General features: G+C 41.6%; 1 protein-coding gene across 1 annotated transcript in view; it reads left to right on the forward strand.

Moving 5' to 3' along the window:
• Nucleotides 1–9560: 9560 nt before the first annotated feature.
• EDEM2 (ER degradation enhancing alpha-mannosidase like protein 2) overlaps nucleotides 9561–19417 on the forward strand; it is a 31449-nt gene continuing 21592 nt past the window's right edge. The window contains exons 1-4 of the mRNA XM_032350872.1: nucleotides 9561–9773; nucleotides 9990–10100; nucleotides 11943–11982; nucleotides 15738–15843. Of these exons, the coding sequence (XP_032206763.1) occupies nucleotides 9667–9773; nucleotides 9990–10100; nucleotides 11943–11982; nucleotides 15738–15843 (364 nt within the window). The 5' untranslated portion in view covers nucleotides 9561–9666. The remainder of the gene's footprint in view (nucleotides 9774–9989; nucleotides 10101–11942; nucleotides 11983–15737; nucleotides 15844–19417) is intronic.

A 19417-nucleotide genomic window follows, 5' to 3' on the forward strand; every position in this document is an offset into this window, starting at 1 on the left:
GCATGTACTGGGCACTGTATTAAGCAAGCAGAATACATGTGTTTTATTCTCACTAGTGCCCTATGAAACGTATAAAGAAACAGCCATTATTCACATCTCATAGATGAGGGAACGGAGGCAGAGAACAGTGATCGGACCTGTTCACCTGAAACATACTTTTGTAACTATTAGACCATCCCATAAAGATAAATGAGGTTACTTTTATACAAAGTGCCAGGACAGAGTGTGAATTCAGTAGGTGGGAGAGATAAGAAAGGGCCTTGGCTTTGGGTGGGGGGCAGCAAACGGAAGTGACCCTGCAGCAGGAAGAATGACCGTTGACTTTAAGTATGATCCTGAAGGGGAGGCAAGGAAGCTATGAATCTTCCTCAGAATTTTCCCCACGTAGTCACTAACCCACCCCAATTTAGGGAAGATGAAAAGAAGCCCGTAACGTCAGAGTGATTCCCGCTCTCGCCTCCTCAGTGGAAGCCTGGTATGTTCCTGGCTCAGCTCCTGCCTATCTACCCAGCCTTATCTTTCCATGTACTCTGGTCTCAGCCAAATCTGCTCCTCCTGATTTCCTGAACACAGAACACACAAATATTATCTTTTCACTTTCCTTATCTTCTTTTTAGATAAACAGAAGTTCCTAATTTTAAGATGGTCAACTTTATAAATCTTTCCCATTAGTTCATGCTTTTTGTGCCTTAAGAAATCCTTCCCTATCCTGGGGTCATGAAGATGTTTCCAATTTATCTTCCAAAGCTTTCCAGTTTAGCCTTTTACCTTTAGGTGTATGGTGTGAAGTGCGGGTCAAGATTAGTTTCCTTTATGCGGGTATCCAGTTTCCCCAACACCGTTTATTAGAATTCTGCCCTTCCTCACTGATCTGCAGTGATATGCCTGACAGTAAATGTGTTTATTCTGTTTCAATAGCCTATTTTTCTCTCCCTGCACCAAGGCCGTGTTATCCTAATTGGTATGGTTTTATAATAATACACCTTCATCTCTCGGAAATCAAGTCTTCCTACTCTGTTCCTCAAGAGTATCTTGGCTGTGTTTGTATGTTGAACTTCTATACATAACTTTTAGAATCACTTTACCAGGTTGTTAGGATTTGGTTGGTATCCCATTAGATGTGTTAATGGTTTGGGGGAGAATTGACGTCTTCAGGATATTAAATCATTCAATGCATGATAGCGTATATCTCTTCATTTATTTATATCTTCTTTGGTGCCTCTCAGAGTTTTATAAGTTTATCTCTAGACATCTTCCCCGTCCTTTGACAGATTTTCCCCCCGGGCCTTTCATATTTTTTTAAAGATATTTTACTTATTTCTTATGTCAGAGAAAGAGAAAGAAAGAGCACAAGCAGGGGGAAAAGCACGCTCCCTGCTGAGCAAGGAGCTTGATGTGGGACTCCATCCCAGGACCCTGGGATCATGACCTGAGCTGAAGGCAGACTCTTAACCGACTGAGCCACCCAGGTGTCCCTGGGCCTTTCATATCTTAAAATGTTACCGAAAATGGTATTTAAAAGAAATGCCATGTTCTAGTGGCTTATTGCTGGTATAAGAATATGATTATTTTGTTGCATTGATTCTGTATCTAGAAACCTTAATAAACTCTTTTATTTATTTCATTAATTACAGATTCTTTTGAATTTCATATATGCATAGTTATATCACTAATACATAGTGACTTTTATTTCTTCCTTTCTAATTTTTATAGTTTCCTTATTTGGGGGGGAGGGGGAGAGGGAGAGAGGGAATCCTAAGCAGGCTCCATGCCCAGCACAGTGCCTGATGTGGGGCTCAGTCTCACAACCCTGAAATCATGACCCGAGCCGAAATCAAGAGTCAGATGTTTAACCAACTGAGGCACCCAGGTGCCACTATAGTTTCCTTTTCTTAACTTATTGTTCTGGCTACAACCTCTAATGCAATGTGAATAGAAATAATTTTTTTAAGTATTCTTAAAATTTTCCTGGTTTAAAATGGAAAGTTTTCACCTTTTTACCATTAAACATGATGTTTGCTGTATTTTTTATAGATACACTTTATTGTATTAAATAGGATTCCTTGTATTTCTAGTTTACTGAGTTTTTATCATAACTGTTTTGAGTTTTTCAAATCCTTTACCATAATCTAATGACATGATCATACAAGTGTCCATCTTTAACCTGTACCTGTTAACATGGCAAATGTTTTAAGTTTATATTATCAAACTAACCTTGCATTACTGAGATGAAACTTCTTTATGAGGTATTTTCCTTTTTATGTATATTTTATTCTTTGGTTCTTTTTCTCCAGATGTCTCCAAATTCTCCCCACTCCTTATAAAGCCCTGCTGTGGCACCACCTCCTTCTGAAAAGCCTTCCCAGATGTTAGAAATGACCTCTCCCTCTTCTTACAAAACCAATAGAATTTGCGTCCGGTTGTAGCTCCATTGTCACCTCCTTTCTCTTGTCTTCTCTCCCAGACTCGAAATCTTGGAGAGCATCCTTGTGCTCTCTTCTCAGCCCACTCCTACCTTCCAGGACCCAGAACAGAGGAAGTATGGAGTATGACCTAGGATGAGAACACGGGCTTGGGTAAAGCTGCCGGGATTTACATCTCAGTCCTGCCACTTGCTAGCTGTTAGATTTAGGGGATGCTGTTCGGACTCTCTGAGACCATCAGAAAAACAGGAAGAACAACAGTACCTGCCTCGCAGAGCTGTTGTGAGAAGGAAATGAGCTGGTATAAGAGAATTACTTAGTACAGCTCTGGGCACATATTATTTCTGTTAGCTCACTCAGCAGTCATTACCACTACTCTATGCTTCGGCTACTGTGAGCCATTCACAATTTTTTGGGGGGGGACATTATTTATTTCTAAACGCATCTGGAGCCATCTTCTCTTCTTCCTTTATTTCGTCTAATGTGCTTCACCTGATGCTTCATTCCTTTATTCAATGGGTATTTATTGAGCACTTACTGTGTGCTAGGACCTGAAACAGATAAGATTTAGAAAGAAGGAAGGAAGGAAGGCAGGCAGGCAAGCAATAAAGAAAAAGAAAGAAAGAAGGAAGGAAAGAAAGAAAATGAACGTAACAGGCTTGAGACATTGGTAGTATTTAAGGATGGCCAAAAGAGAACAAATGTTGGGGAGGCAGATGTGATGTGAAGGGGGGGGGGGGGCTGGAATCTGACGAAGAGTCTTTCCTGCTGCATTAAAGAATTGAGACTTTATCTTGAGGTGACTCTCACCTCCTTCTTTGGCCTCCCCAACACTTGTTAGAGTAGGTGCCACCTACTCCAGGAAGTCTTTTTTTTTTTTTTTTAATATTTTATTTATTAGAGAGAGAGAGAGATAGCAAGAGAGAGCATGAGCGGGAGTGGGGAGAGAGAGAAGCAGGCTTCCCACTGAACAGGGAGCCCCATGTAGGGCTCGATCCCAGGACCCTGGGATCATGGCTTGAGGTGAAGGCAGATGCTTAACTGACTGAGTCATCCAGGCGCCCCTCGAGGAAGCCTTCCCTAACTTCATACCCACAAGTCTGAGCTGGCAATTCCTGCTGTTCTACTATAGCTCTCTCTTTTCACTCTTCATAGCCCTTAATTATTTCCGTGATAATTGTCTGTTTAAGCATCTGTCCTCCACACCAAAAGCTGTAGGAGGGCAGGGAATGTGTTTTAACATTTCTGCGTCACCAGGCTAGCAGAGTACTTGGCACAGAGTAAGTGTTCAATTGATGTTTATTGGGTGAATGAACAAATAAATAGGACATCCAGGGAAGGAAAGAAAATTGTGACTCACAAAATGCCTGGCACGTAATTGGCCCATAGAAAATTATCTAGTCTTTTTTGGGGTGCCTGGGTGGCTCAGTCGGTTAAGGGTCTGACTGTTGATTTTGCCTCAGGTCATGATCTCAGGGTCCTGAGATGGAGCCTCACATCAGCTCCCCGCTTACCAGAAGTCTGCAGGAGATTCTTTCCCTCTCCCCCTCCCCTCCCCCTCTCCCCCCTCCCTCTCTCAAGTAAATAAATCTTTAAAATCAATCAATCAATCTTCTTAAAAAATAAAATTATCTAATCTTTTTTGTGCCTCCGATTTCTCAGCTGGAAAATGGGGATAAAACAGAAATTATCCCAAAGGGGTGTCATGGGTCTGTGAAATGCTTAATCACAGATCTTATACAGTGTCACGGATAATTCTCAGTATGCTAAAAACATCATTCTCATACAAACAGACAGTGAACATGGGTCAAATTTTCATTTAGCTCATTAATAAGGGGACTAGCAGGATGGCAAAGCCAGTTCAAAATAGAATATAAAAACTGAAGTTTTCATAGTCAATGAAAAAGAAAAACATTGAAAAAAAATAAGATTGCTAAATTATATGCAAAATGAATTAATGTCTTACAGGGTAATAAAACCATAACCTTTGGGATTGTCTTCACTACAGACTGAAAATGAAATCATCACAGTTTATCATTTTACAGAACTGTAAAGTGTCTGGGCCCTAGCCAGTTGTGTCAATAATGTTAAACTTCTCTTTACAAGCCGATGACTCTTAAGTAGACATGCTGGTCCATGCTTTATTATGAGACTAAAAGGTCTCACGAGGGCGGCTGGCTGGCTCAGTGGGTAGAGCATGCAACTCTTGATCTCCTCTTGGTTGTGACTTTGAGGCCCACTGTGGGTGTAGAGATTACTTAAAATCTTTAGAAAAAAAAGTCACAGAGTCATCTATTTATTTTAGTAACATGTTTCAGATAGTTTTTCTTAACACTAATAAGTTTAATTATAAATACTAACTGTTGTTGTTAAGATTCTCAATAAATGTTTGCTGAATAATTTTCATTTGATTAGATTTTTTTCCTTTTCTCCAGCAGCAGAGTTTAGGGCCTACAGAACAGGTTGGCTGAGAGGGGAAACCTGTAGGATACCTATGCTCTTCCCTTCCTCAACTTGGGGTGCTATCTGGCTAATTCTGTGTCACCAAATAGACAGAGGGGAGTGTCTGCTTTGGACATCACAGAGGAGTCACCCCCCCATCCCCAAAAGGACATATTTGCTTTGAAAGAACTGGATGTTTCCAAAACACAGTAAAGTAGACACCATGGAAAAATCAGAAAAGTGTTGAACCACTATCCGTTTATTTTTTCCAATTTTTTTTAGTTTAAAAAATTATAATAAAATACATATCACACAAGATCTATTTAACCATTTTAATGCACAGTTCAGTGGTGTTAAGGACAGTCATGTTGTACAACCATTACCACCATGCATCTCCAGAACTCTTCATCTTACAGAATTCAAACTCTGTACCTATTCAACAGTAACCCGTTCCCCTCATCCCAAGCCCCTGGCAACTACACTTCTACTTTTGTGTCTCTATGCATTTGACTACTCTAGGTGCCTCATCTAGGTGATATCATGCAATATTTGTTCTTTTGTGGATGGCTTATTTAACTTAGCATAATGTCGTCAAGGTTTGTCCATGTTGTAGTATGTGTCAGAACCTCCTTCCTTTTGAAGGGTAAATAATATTCCATCGTATTTGTATGACTTGTTGTTTATCCATTTGTGGATCAGAGGGCATTTGCACTATTTCCATCCTTTGCCTATTGCCTCCATTAATTTTATAGTATAGGATTATTTTTGTTTTAAATTGCACATGAGGGATGGACACCATTTTCAAGGCTTGAGATGTCAAAGACTGTAATCTGGCCCAAGACCTCGGACAGACCAGAGTATGAGACCATGTGTGGTCTCTTCTTGATTCTACACTTTTGCCTAAATACACCCAGGATGGCTAGGTTTCTCTAGGCAAAATGCCATAGGTCCAAGTTCAGTTGGAACATGAGCACTGTAAAACACATTCTGGGGCTCTGTCCAAGGATCATTGTTCTAAATGCATGGACATGCTGGAGACAGGGGAAATTCAAACATTTCTACAAAGCAACAGATGGAAACTTTCCCAGGGATAAACTAGTTATTTCTTGGCAGTCACAAAATATGTAGCATACAAGTTCTGCTCTGGGAGGTGGTTGAATCTGCTTGAACCACAAGGCCCCCAGATGCTAGAAAAAGAATTCCCAGATACTTCCTTGCTAAAAGTAGTCAAGAGAGAACTGGGTCAAAAGAGAACTACAGTGCTTTGACTTCCAGCTTCAGGGAACTGAACTTTTTTTTTTTTTTTAAAGATTTTATTTATTTATTTGACAGACATCACAAACAGGCAGAGAGGCAGGCAGAGAGAGAGGAGGAAGCAGGCTCCCCGCTGAGCAGAGAGCCTGATGTGGGGCTCGATCCCAGGACCCTGAGACCATGACCTGAGCCAAAGGCAGCGGCCTAACCCACTGAGCCACCCAGGTGCCCAGGGAACTGAACTTTTTACTCTGACTTCCCAGCAAAAAGAAAGGGAATGTTGAATGTAGAATTATATGCAGCTAAAGCCAGAGGACATTGCAGAAGTCAATCAAATTTCTACTTTTTAAATTCTGTATTGGCCTTTTATCTAAACATTTATCATTAATTTCATCATAGACTGACACCAAATCTTGGCTCTACCCCTCATTCAATTTTTAAAACCTGTGCTTCCATTTCTTTTAAATCTGTAAGATGATAATAATAGTACTGTTCCAGAGGGTTGTGGTGAGGATTAATGTTGTTGATACCTGTAAAGTACTAAGAACAGTGTCTGGAACATAGTAAGTTGCTATATAAGTACTTGCTATGATCAATATATCTTGGCCATTTTCATATTAGCATTATTATGGTTATTATTCAGATGGAAAACAGTCAAATTTAGAGTGTTTTCCTATAGTTTTATTTGGCTTCATGATTGTTTCTGGGGGAAAATTCTGCAGTTGATATGTGTGGAATTCTGTTTTCTGTTTTTTGGGGTTTTTTTTTTTTTTTTTTTGCAATAACTCTGCATGAATCTGTTAATATTTTCCTTGTGTTGAGAGGCAGTCTTGTTCTCTCACTTTCCAGATATGGAAATTGAATCCCCACAGGGGAAAAAGATCACACAGAAATGATGGCTAAACCAGTAATAGAACCAAGGGCTTCTGACCACTAGTCCAAAGCTCATTCTGCTTGTCACAGAGACCAAGAACTTTCACGCTGGGGACTAACACAATCTGAGCATCCTCGAACTCTATTCACCCACAAGAAGACTTGACCCTCTACGGTTTCAGGTATTTTCCAATAGATGTCTTTCATTTTTATCAAAATTGCAAGCACTTCAAAGGAAAGGATTGTGGCCTGACTACTTTGGAATTTTGATTGTATGCCATGCACTGTCCATCAGACTCTCAAGGGCAGAAATTATTGCCTACAACAACACATTCAATTAATAAGGGCAGATGTTCTGGTACTATTCACAGAATACCTGAAAGACTCCCCCCTAAAAAACTGCTAGAACTGATAAATTCTGTAAAGTCACAGGATACAAAACCAATGTACATAAGTCTGTTTGATTTCTTTACATCAATAAAGAAGCAGCAGAAGGAGAAATTAAGAAAACAATCCCATTTACAACTGCATCAAAAATTATAAAATACCTAGGAATAAACCTAACCAAAGAGGTGAAAGATCTGTACTCTGAAAACTAGAAAACACTGATGAAAGAAATTGAAGATGACACCAAGAAATGGAAAGACAGTCCATGCTCATCGATTGGAAGAACAAATATTGTTAAAATGTCTATACTACCCAAAGGAATCTATATATTTAATGCAATCCCTATCAAAATACCAAAGGCATTTTTCACAAAGCTAGAACAAACAATTCTAATATTGGTGTGGAACCAAAAAAGACCCCAAATAGCTAAAGCAATGTTAAAGAAGAAAAGCAAAGCTGGAGGCATCACAATTTCAGGCTTCAAGTTATATTACAAAGCTGTAGTAATCAAAACAGCATGGTACTGGCAAAACAGACATGTAGATCAATGGAACAGAATGGAAAATCCAGAAATGAACCCACAACTATGGTCACTTAATCTGTGACAAAGTAGGAGAGAATATCAAATGGGAAAAAGAATGTCTCCTTAGTAAATAGTGTTGGGAAAAATGGACAGTAACATGCAAAAGAATGAAACTGGACTTCTTTCTTACATCACGTACAAAAATAAATTTAAAATGGATTATAAGCAGTAACTTTATTTTTGAGTAGACTCTATGCCCAATGTGAGGCTTCAACTCATGACTCCAAGAACGTGAATCATATGCTCTACCGATTGAGCCCTCCAGGTGCCCCAGGCAATGACTTCTTTGACATTAGCCATAGTGACTTAATCTTTCTAGATATGTCTCCTGAGGCAAGGGAAACAAAAGCAAAAATAAACTATTGGGGCTACATCACAGTAAAAATCTTCTACACGGGGGCACTTGGGTGGCTCAGTCTGTTGAGCACTGCCATTGGGTCAGGCGATGATCTTGGGGTCCTGGGATTGAGCCCCAGATTGGGCTCCCTGCTCATCTGTCCCAGACTGGGACAGATGTCTGTCTCTCCCTCTGCCCTCCCACCCCTGCTTATGTGCTCATTCTCTCTCTCTCTCAAATAAATAAAATATTTTTTTAAAAAAGCTTCTGCAGGGGCGCCTGGGTGGCTCAGTGGTTTAAAGTCTCTGCCTTCAGGTTGGGTCATGATCCCAGGGTGATGGGATCCAGCCCCGCAGCGCGCTCTCTACTCCACGGAGAGCCTGCTTCCTCCTTTCTCTCTGCCTCCCTCTCTACCTACTTGTGATCTCTGTCTGCCAAATAAATAAATAAAATCTTAAAAAAAAAAAAAAAGCTTCTGCACACTGTGTGTGTGTCTGTATATGTGTGTACACAACACACACACACACACACACACACACACACACACACACACGGGATATTACCCAACAAAAAAACACAAATATTTACTCAAAAATCATATTTCGCAAATGTGATTGAGTTGGGGGGGGGGGGTTGTTATCTTGTATTACTCAGGTGGAACCTAAATGCAATCACAAGTGTCCTTATAAGAGATAAGTGGAGAGAGTGGTAAGACACACTCACAAGAAGGCAGAGATTGGAGTGATACGGCCACAGGCTAAAGAATACTGCAACTTTCTCTTCTCCAGGAGAAGCTGGAGAGGCAAGGAGCTTATTTTCCTCTTGAGATTCCAGAGGAATTTGATCCAGTGAAACTGATTTCAGACTTCTGGCCTCCAGAAGTAAGAGAGAATCGGTTTCTGTTGCTTTAAGCCACCAAATGTGTGGTAATTTTTTATAGTCGTCACAGGAAACTACTGCAGTGCACCTGTGTTATCTAAGTCTCCTGCTTTCTGTCCTCTGTCTTTAATGTTTATACGGTGGTTGAAAAAAATTATGTATTTAAAGTGTTCAATACAGTCGTAGTACACAATAAGTGCTCGACAAATGCTGTTACTAAAACATTAGTTAATTATAGTATCTGTAGTAGCCACTGTTTTTCAGCCACGTTCATTTCCACTTCAGGGACTGTATGTCCCAAGATGCTCTTTGCCTGGAGTCCACCTCGCATTATATTCTGGGACTTGTAGTCCGGAAGTGGGTAACTGATTCATCAGCGCGCAGGCGCAGGGGCGCGGATTCCCGGAACAACCCGCAGAGAGGCTCGCAGGATGAGCGGGTGGCGGTGGCTGCTGCTGCGGCGGCCTCGCTGACAGGACGCGAGCTCTATGCCTTTCCGGCTGCTGATCCCGCTCGGCCTCCTTTGCGTGCTGCTGCCCCTGCACCATGGTGCGCCAGGCCCGGATGGCACCGCGCCCGACCCCGCTCACTACAGGTGAAGGGGGTCAGGCTCCTAGCCCTTCCTTAGTTGGGGAAGGGGAAGCTCAGACCCGGTCCCTTTCCTTTCCCTTGGTCCCAGGACCCGCAACCCTGAGGGATCCCGCCACTGGGCTCAGGTGGTGATTCCCCACTTTCCGCCCTATTTCTTGTCCTTTTCCCTGCCTCGTTTCGTTTTGTGGCCCCCTGACTTATTTCTTGTACCGCGCACCAGGGAGCGAGTCAAGGCCATGTTCTACCACGCCTACGACAGCTACCTGGAGAATGCCTTTCCCTACGACGAGCTGCGACCGCTCACCTGTGACGGGCACGACACCTGGGGCAGGTAGTGGGAGTGGAGAAGCAAGGGGGGGGGGGCGGCTTGGGTGTGGCAGTCCAGTCCTGTGGGCGGGTCTGCTGGCGCTGGTGGCTTCACGATCTCCTCAGCAGTTCCAAAAAAGCTCCTAGCGAGCGTGAGGCCAAGTTCCCTCCAATTCAGGCCAGCACCACCGGGATCCACCCAGTCTCCTGGAAAGTTGGATCCCACCGTGTAAAAAAGCCTGACAGCCTGGTGGACTGGACCTCTGGGCTCCAGCCACGACAGTAACAGGCACCCGCAGTGGGGACTTGGACAAATGGACAGATTTCTGGAGTCCTAGGCTATAGAGGAAGGACTCCAAGAAGTCAGAAGACCCAACCCCTTCATTTTATAATTGGGCCAATAGGCCCAGGAGGGGGTATAGCTCTTCCAAACTCGAAACTTCAGAGCATTTGTTGTTAGTAACTGAAACACACTCTCATTACTGACTGCTTCTTGAGATTTCAGCTCAAAATGTCACCTCAGGATCAGCTCCCTTAACTACCCACCCCCTACAGGTCACTCACCTAAATCACCCTATTTATTTATTTTTTTATTTAGTAGTACTTCTCACTCTCTGATACTATCATTTTCACTTGTCTGCTAGTTTGTCTTTCTCACTTCCACTAGAATAAAAATTTATGAGATGGAATTCTCTGTCTTGTTCCTTGCTGAGTGAGTGAAGAATCCTTGCATTTCGCTGAGGCTGACATTGATTAAACACTGTGCTAAGCATTTTATTTGTGTCTTCTCATGTAATTCTCTTAACACCCTTAGGAATTAAGTGCTGCTTTCTCCATTTAATAAATGAGTATGCTAAGCACGGGAGACGTTAACTCAACAAAATTTGTGCTGGTTTTCTTTTTTTAGATGACAAAAAAAGAAAAGTAAGCAAATGGCAAATCCAAGCAGTATCAAATCATATACAATAAAGTCAGTATCTCCCTTACCCTAGAACTCCAACCACTGTTGATTTTCATGTACATCCTCCCCAAAATATTTTCAGTTTATACCATCATATAAGTATGTATATGTGTCTTTTAAAATCAGCTTTTAAAAGGCATAACTTATATATAATAAGATGAACCCATTTAAAGCATATAGTAACCATTATCATAGTCAAGAGAGAGTACATTTCTGTCATGCTAAAAAGTTCCCTTATATAGGAAGTTAAAGTTGATCCCTCCTCCACTACTGGCCCAAACAGTTGCTAATCTGCCTTCTGTCTGTATGTCTGTCTTCGAAAATGCAGATGGAAACATACCTCTCACTGCCTATTCTATTCCTTGTCTTTTCCATTGAACTATATAATTTGAATATTTTAACATTAATCCATAGAACTGATAACAATCTTTTCTGACAACTTCATAGTTTTGGACTATTCCAATGTATTGCAATTTAGATAATTATTCTTCCAACTGGTGTATGTTTGGGTTGTTTCTAGCTTTTTGCTCTTCTGCATATTACTGGATATGCATTCTCAAACATACAGCTTTGTACACATTGAGATAAATTCCTAGATGGGGAAAAGCCTATGCCCTTCGCTAGAATCTTATACTGCCTCCCTATGGCAGAGAAGAATGCCAGTGCATATAGAGGCTGTGGTTAACCACAGCTGAGCAGTATCAGCCCATCCTCCCAGGTGCATTAAATGGGTCAGAGCTTCTTGGCAATTTTCACTCTGGCTTCTCTGTTGTGACTGGAAGCTGGGACAGGCAGAGGCGTTGCTGTGTCTCACTTACTGGTTTGGGGGGTATCTGATCTGGGGCAGCCTTACTATCTTGCATTTGATTTTCTTACTAAGCAGCTGGGATTTCTGTCCTTTTACAGTTTTTCTCTGACGCTAATTGATGCCCTGGATACTTTGCTGGTAAGTGTCTTGACAGTTGCTTTTCTGCACCACTGTTGTGTAACCGAGATCCTTCCTCTTTTGGCAGCTTGACTGTGGGTGAAAAACGAATTCTTCACTTAGGCCTTTTATTTTCATCTCCAGATTCTGAGCCATCAGGTTTTGGTTGTCCAGCTAGATTGAGGAAAAGGATGAATTCCAAACGTGTTCAGGGTCATTGATTCAGCAGACGTTTATAGAGGACTTGTTATGAACACAGCACTGGGATAGGCCTGTATAACTGGATGATGCAGAGACTTTGAGACCCTCCTTGTTTTCAGAGGCTTACATTCTAACTGGCCATGTTCGGTGATAAAAAAAAAAAAAATAGTAGCAGTAACGAGTTCATGTGTTGTGTGTAGGGCTTGTGCGAAGCACTTTGTATGTGTTACTTTGTTTAATCCTTCCAACAACCCCATGAGATATGTACCTTTACCGCTTCTTAGTGTGGGGAAATCTGATGCTTAGGAAGGTAAAAAGGGTTGGCCGGGGTCCAAGGCTATGAAATGGTGGGGCTAGGACTTGAACTTAACTCTGAATGACTCCGAATCTTATTTGTTCTCCTTAAAAAGGTCACAGGAGAGGATTGAACAACTTTCTCCCTACTTCACTATTTCTGGTTTTCTGTCACGTCTTCTCATTTTTTAAAAAAAGATTTTATTTATTTATTTGACAGAGAGAGATCACAAGTAGGCAGAGAAGCAGGCAGAGGGAGAGGGGGAAGCAGGCTCCCCGCCGAGCAGAGAGCCCGATGTAGGGCTCAATCCCAGGACCCTGAGATGGTGACCTGAGCCAAAGGCAGAGGCTTAACCCACTGAGCCACCCAGGCGCCCCTCATTTTTATATATTAATAACATTGACCTGCATGTGATCACCTTGTAGATGTAATTTTGCCTTTTTCCCCTTAATGTTAACTTGTATGTACTTGTCCACTCATCAGATACTTACTGGGGGTTCCCTGTATGCCAAGCACAGTGCTAAGCTCTGGAGTTAACAGTGGTAAGTTTAAAAAGACATGGTCCCTGCTTTTGTGGCCTTACAACTTCAGTGAGGGAGATGGGAAATCAAAAACTAATCTTAAAGGACAAAGAATTACAAATCAAGATGAGTGCTCCGAGGGAGGGGAACATGTGAGTGGTCATGTAACAAAAGAAATGGACCTAGACTGAGGAGGTCAGGGAGGACTTCCCTAAGGCAGTGAAATGACACTTCAAGTTGGGATCTGAAGGAGAAGCCAGTGTTGACTAGGGAAGTCGGGGAGGACGTAGTGGTCCAGGCAGAGCGAACAGCGGGCGTGGGCAAGGGCCTCACAGCAGGAGAGAGCGAGGCAGGTGCAGGAAATTGGAGGAGGGCCAGTATGTCTGGGATGCGGAGAAGGAAATGCAGGAAGCAGAGTGGAGCTAGAAGCCTGGTTGGGGACCAGCATGATGGAAGCCCTTGTTCACTATGTTAAGGATTTTGATTTCTAATTTGAGAGGAATGGAAAGCGGCTGAAACGTTTGAGTAGAAGGTAGGAAGTGCTGGGATTTTGAGAAGATCACTACCTGCATTGTGGAAGGAGATTCCGTAATCATTCAGTAAGCATTTGTGGAGTACTTGCTGCATGGGCCGTGCCTGGCACCCTGGGGGAAGGCAGGGATGAATGAAGCTCCTTCCCCAGACAAAGGTCTCTCTTAATGTGGAAAGAAACAGATGCTGTAAGAGTTGTGGGTAAAGTTACTGGAGTCTTTAAAGGACAAAGAGGTTCATTTTAGCTGGAGGGATCAGAGGCTTCCTTCCTAGAAAGTGACATTCAGACAATCAAAGCCAGGTCGGATTTGGAAATGGGAAGACACATGATGGAGAATTTTCTGGCAGAGGGCACAGCATGTCTCAAGGCAAAGAATGGAGGCATAGCAGTAGCAGGTATGGTTTTCCTGAAGTAGGTGAGGATAGGTTACATGAAGACGAACAGTGAGAAACGTAGGTTGAGGGGCACCTGGGTGGCTCAGTTGGTTAAGTGTCTGCTTCTGGCTCAGGTCATGATTTTGGGTTCCTGGGATTGTGCCCTGCATTGGGCTCCCTGCTCAGTGGAATGTCTGCTTTTCCCTCTCCCTCTGCTCATGTTCGCTCTCTCTCTTTCAAATAAATAAATAAAATCTTAAAAAAGAAAAGAAAATATGAGTCCAAATCACTGAGCAGCTTGAGATAATAAGAATTGTTTCGGTTCCAGGTGACAAGAGACCCAGTTCAAACTGATAAGAGACAAGAAGGGAATTTACTGAGTCAGATAAGTAAAAAGTCCAGATAAAGCCTGGCGTCAGACTTAGCTGGATCCAGGCATATGAACAAATGTCTTCCCGAGTCCTTCTTTTATCTCTCTTTCCTTTGTTAGCTGTGTTCTTCGGCTCTCCGTATGCTGGGCAGAGTAGCCAAGAGTATCTCCAGATTAATTTCCCACTCAGTGCATATGGGAAGAATCAGCCCTTATGCTTTAATACCAGGAACTGAGTCTCATTGATTTGGCTTGGGTCACCCACTTATTCCTGAACCAGTCACTGGCCAAGGGATCCAGTACAGTGCTCCACATCAAGCATGCATTATTGCAGCTGATGGGATGGGGTCAGCCTCTCCCAAACTGCAGGAATAGCTGTAGAAGAAGAGTGATTCCTCGAGAGAGAATTAGGGTACTACTATGAGTAAAAGGTATCAGAATTGCATTTGGCTGATAGTTTAAATGAAGAAGGTTAATATTCTCAAGTGAGAGGAGGTCTAGAAGTAATTTCTAGCATGGGGTTGGCTGTCCACCTGTGCCATCAGAGACCCAGGCTCTTTGTATGTTTCCATTCTACCATCATTAGTGTATTGGCTTTCGTTTTCATGATTAGTACCTCAGGGTCTAAAATGGCTGCTTCAGCTCCAGAAATCAAGTCTGCTTTCAAGGCAGAAATAAGAGTAAGCAGTGTCCCTTTTTATTAGGAAAACCGAATTTTATTAGGAAAACCAAAGCTTTCCCAGACGTACCCTCACTAGACTTCTCAAGGTTTAGCATTGGCTAGATAACATGGTCACCTCTAGCAGCAAAGGAGGTGGAGAAAGTGAGTATCTGGATTTCCGTTTTCTATAGTGGAGACTACCAGAGTAAAGGAGATTGGAAATCAGTATTGGACCAACCAATCTGCAGTGTTTCCCACAAGGATGAAGGTGATCAGAGAAGTTTAAAAATAACAGATACCCACTGCAAATGTCAAACTAGTTTTTCCTCACACAGTCTACAGTCTTTATTGTTTCCTTTAAGTGGGTACATAGTGGGGGCGCCTGGGTGGCTTAGTGGGTTAAAGTCTCTGCCTTCAGCTCAGGTCATGATCTCAGGGTCCTGGGATCGAGCCCCGCATCAGGCTCTCTGCTCGGCAGGGAGCCTGCTTCCCCCTCTCTCTGCCTGCTTGTGATCTTTCTCTCTCTGTCAAAAAAATAAATACAATTAAAAAAAAAACACATAACTTAAAAAAAAAAAAAAGTGGGTACATAGTGACTCTTTAAGTGGTCCCTAAGAATTTACTTAACCTGTCTCCTGATACTGGGTGATTTCTAGATTTCAATGTTTCCTTCTCCTGTCACCAGTCCTAGAACAGAAACTGGAGGTCTTAAGTTGAATAAGTGAAGGCCACACGAGTGTAGGATTCCAGACTCTTGATCCAATGTCTTCAGGGCCTTCAAGCCTGAGAGAGCCTCACTGTCAAGTCTGTCTTCTCTTCCAGATTTTGGGGAATGTTTCAGAATTCCAAAGAGTGGTTGAAGTGCTCCAGGACAACGTAGACTTTGATATTGATGTGAATGCCTCCGTCTTTGAAACCAACATCCGAGGTGAGGGCTGCCTTCTAGAACCTTTGGAAGAAAAGAGAGTGTGGAGTTTTGCCTCTGTGTAAACCAGGAGTTAGTATATAGGATCACAAGGGTCAACCTTGCCAGAGCACTTGGCCCAGACCAGTGACAGACAGAGATCTTCCCTGCGGAGGATGGGGTGTGGAGGTCTCAGGATTCCCCCATCAGTTTTAGACATGAGCAGGGGACAGAGAAAAGACTGGAAAAAATTGTGCCAGAGTGATTCCTGTATTTGACGCTAGGCTTACAGCCAACCATGAGTAAGAAGGACGTAACCCTTGCCTTCTTGGATCTTATTTTCTAAGAAGGGCTATCCGATAGAACTTTCTATGATGATGGAAATATTCTGTATCTATGTTGTCCAGTGTTGTGTCCACTAATCACACATGGCCTTCGAATATTTGAAATGTGTTTACTGCAACTGAGGAATTGAATTTTTAATTTCATTTAATTTTTAACAAATTTAAATTTGAATAGTGACATATGGAGGGGCACTTGGGTGGCACAGTCGGTTAAGTGTCTGACTCTTGTAAATGAAACAAGATGAGATTGGGAGGGAGACAAACCATAAGAGACTCTTGATCTCACAAAACAAACTGAGGGTTGCCAGGGGGGCAGGTAGGGTTATGGACATGGGGAAGGTATGTGCTATCTATGATGGTTGGGTTATGGACATTATGGAAGGTATGTGCTATGGTGAGTGCTGTGAAGTGTTAAATCTGGTGATTCACAGACCTGTACCCCTGGGGCTAATATCACATTATGTTAATTTAAAAAAAAAGTGTCCGACTCTTGGTTTCAGCTCAGGTCATGATCTTAGGGTTGTGAGATTGAGCCCTGCGTCAAGCTTCGTGTTTAGAGTGGTCTGCTTGAGACACTCTCTCCCTCTGCCCCTCGCCACTAAAATAAATAAATAAATCTAAAAAAAATAAATAGTGGCATGTGGTTCATGATTTACTGCATTATACGGTGCAAGTCTTGGGCATTAGTTTCCAAAGCTGCATCAGAACCACTTGGACCTTTAAAAAAGTTCAATGTTTAGGTTCCACTCTAAACCTAATGAATGGGGATTTCTGAGTTGGGTCCTAGCATCGATATTTTTATCAGGTTTCCAGTGATTCTTATGAAGCTAGTATAACCCTTACTTTCAGTGAACCCTTAGACCACCAGTGGCTTAACAAACTGTCACTTCTGGAGGCCAAGTTATATTTCTTCCCCTTATTTTGTATGTGTTTTGCAATGAAACTTGTATTGCGGGTATGTGATAACGTTTTTGGAAAGATTAGGGAGCAGAGGGACAGCATGATACAAAATCTGGCTGAGGGATCAGACCTGAGTTGGAGGCCATGCTCACTGCTGTGTTCACAGCTTGTGAGTCTAATTTATCATCTGTGATTTATGAGTCTGTTACACTTTTATTGCTGATATGAATATAATTATACCAGCTTTCTTTTGGTTGGCATTCGACCAGGATCTTTTTCTACTTGTTTACTTTCAATCTTTCTGTATTTTTATGATCAGATAGATCTTTTATAAATTACATATTATATTTTGTTTATCCATTCTGACAATCTTTTCTTTTAACTGAAGCATTTAATCCATTTACGTTTACTATAATTACTTAGGTATTTGCATTAGTTTCTGTGGTATTATTTTGTGCTATTTGTCCCATCTTCTCTATGTTCTTTTTCACTCTCTCCCTCTCTCTTTTTTTTTTTTTTTTTGGTGCCTTCCTCAGATTGATTTTTTTCCCCCTTATTCCATTCCCTTTTTATTAATGTAGAAATCATGCTCAGTATCTAGCTTTTTAAATAGTTTTCCTGAAAATTTAACATAACATAACAAAAGTCTAGAGTTTATGAGAATCTTTATTCACCTGAATAATACAAAGCCTGGCTCTGAGGATATCCTGACCTGTATGCTGTAGTTTGCATTTTTGTTTTTTTGTTTTAAGCCCTCCATACATGATTGCTGTTCTGTATAGTTGAGGTTTTAGAGTTACTCATATTTACTATTTCTTTTTTTAAATACTTTTTTAAAAAGATTTTTATTTATTTATTTGACAGAGAGAGACAGAGCAAGAGAGGGAACACAAGCAGGGGAGTGGGAGAGGGAGAAGCAGGCTTCCCGCTGAGCAGAGAGCACAATGCAGGGATCGATCCCAGGACCCTGGGATCATGACCTGAGCTGAAGGCAGATGCTTAATGGCTAAGCAACCCAGGCACCCCATATTTACCACTTCTTTGACCATCTTTCCTTCCTATGTCTCAGACTTTACATCTGTGATCCCTTTCCTTCTATCTGAAGCACTTCCTTTAGAATGTCCTCTATTGCAGATGTGTTCTTGGCAGATTTTCTTTTTTTTTCTTTAAAGATTTTATTTATTTATTTGACAGATGGAGATCACAAGTAGGCAGAGGCAGGCAGAGAGAGAAGGGGGGAAGCAGGCACCCTGCTGAGCAGAGAGCCCAATGAAGGGCTCAATCCCAGGACCCTGAAATCATGACCTAAGCTGAAGGCAGAGGCTTAACCCACTGAGCCACCCAGGTGCCCCTCTTGGCAGATTTTCTCAGCTTTTGTTTGTATGATATGTCTTTATCTCATTGCCTTTCTTGGGTCTTTGAGGGATAATTTTGCAGGACATATGGTTCTAAATTGATGGGATTTTTCTCTTAGTACATGGAAGAAACCTTTCAATTGTCTTCTCATTTCATTGTCATTGTTAAGAAGTAATCTGTCAGTCTCATTGTTATTATTTTGCATGTGGTTGGTTTTATTTATGCTCATTGTCCCCTCCTTTTAAAAGCTTTTTATTATGAAAGTTTTCAAAAATATATAAAAATAGAGAAAATAATATAATGAACTAAAACTACCCATCACCCAATTTCAATAATCATTGTTACATGGGGGGCGCCTCAGTGGCTCATTGGGTTAAAGACTCTGCCTTTGGCTCAGGTCATGATCTCAGGGTCCTGGGATCGAGCCCCGCATCGGGCTCTCTGCTCAGTGGGGAGCCTGTTTCCTCCTCTCTCTCTGCCTGCCTCTCTGCCTACTTGTGATCTCTGTCAAATAAATAAATAAAATCTTTAAAAAAAAAAAACATAGTTAACATGGACTCTTAACTTTTTTTGTTTTTCTTTTAGTGTTCTGCAGTTTTACTGCGATGTGCATAAATGTGGATTACTTTTAATTATCTTGCTTGGCATTCCTGGGATCCGAGAATCGGTGTCATTCATTAGTTTTCAAAAGTTATGAACTTTTCTCTTTAAGTAGTTCCTCTCCCCCATTTCCTCCCTCTTCTCTTTTTAGGACTACAGCGAGGGAGGTGTTATACCTTCTTACTGTATCCTCCAAATCTCTTTGGGATATTTTAAAAACAATTTTGTCTCTTTATGTTGTATTTTGGGTAATTTTTTGGAATCTGTCTTCAAGTCCACTAATTCTCTCTTCAGATATATCTTATTTGCTATTGAACCTGTCTATGTAATTTTTAGTAATTTTTAACTCCAATTATTATATTTTTCACTTTTAGAAATTTTGTTTGGTTCTTTTGTAA

Source organism: Mustela erminea, chromosome 7 (genome assembly GCF_009829155.1).
Source record: "Mustela erminea isolate mMusErm1 chromosome 7, mMusErm1.Pri, whole genome shotgun sequence".
Classification (NCBI taxonomy): Eukaryota; Metazoa; Chordata; class Mammalia; order Carnivora; family Mustelidae; genus Mustela; species Mustela erminea.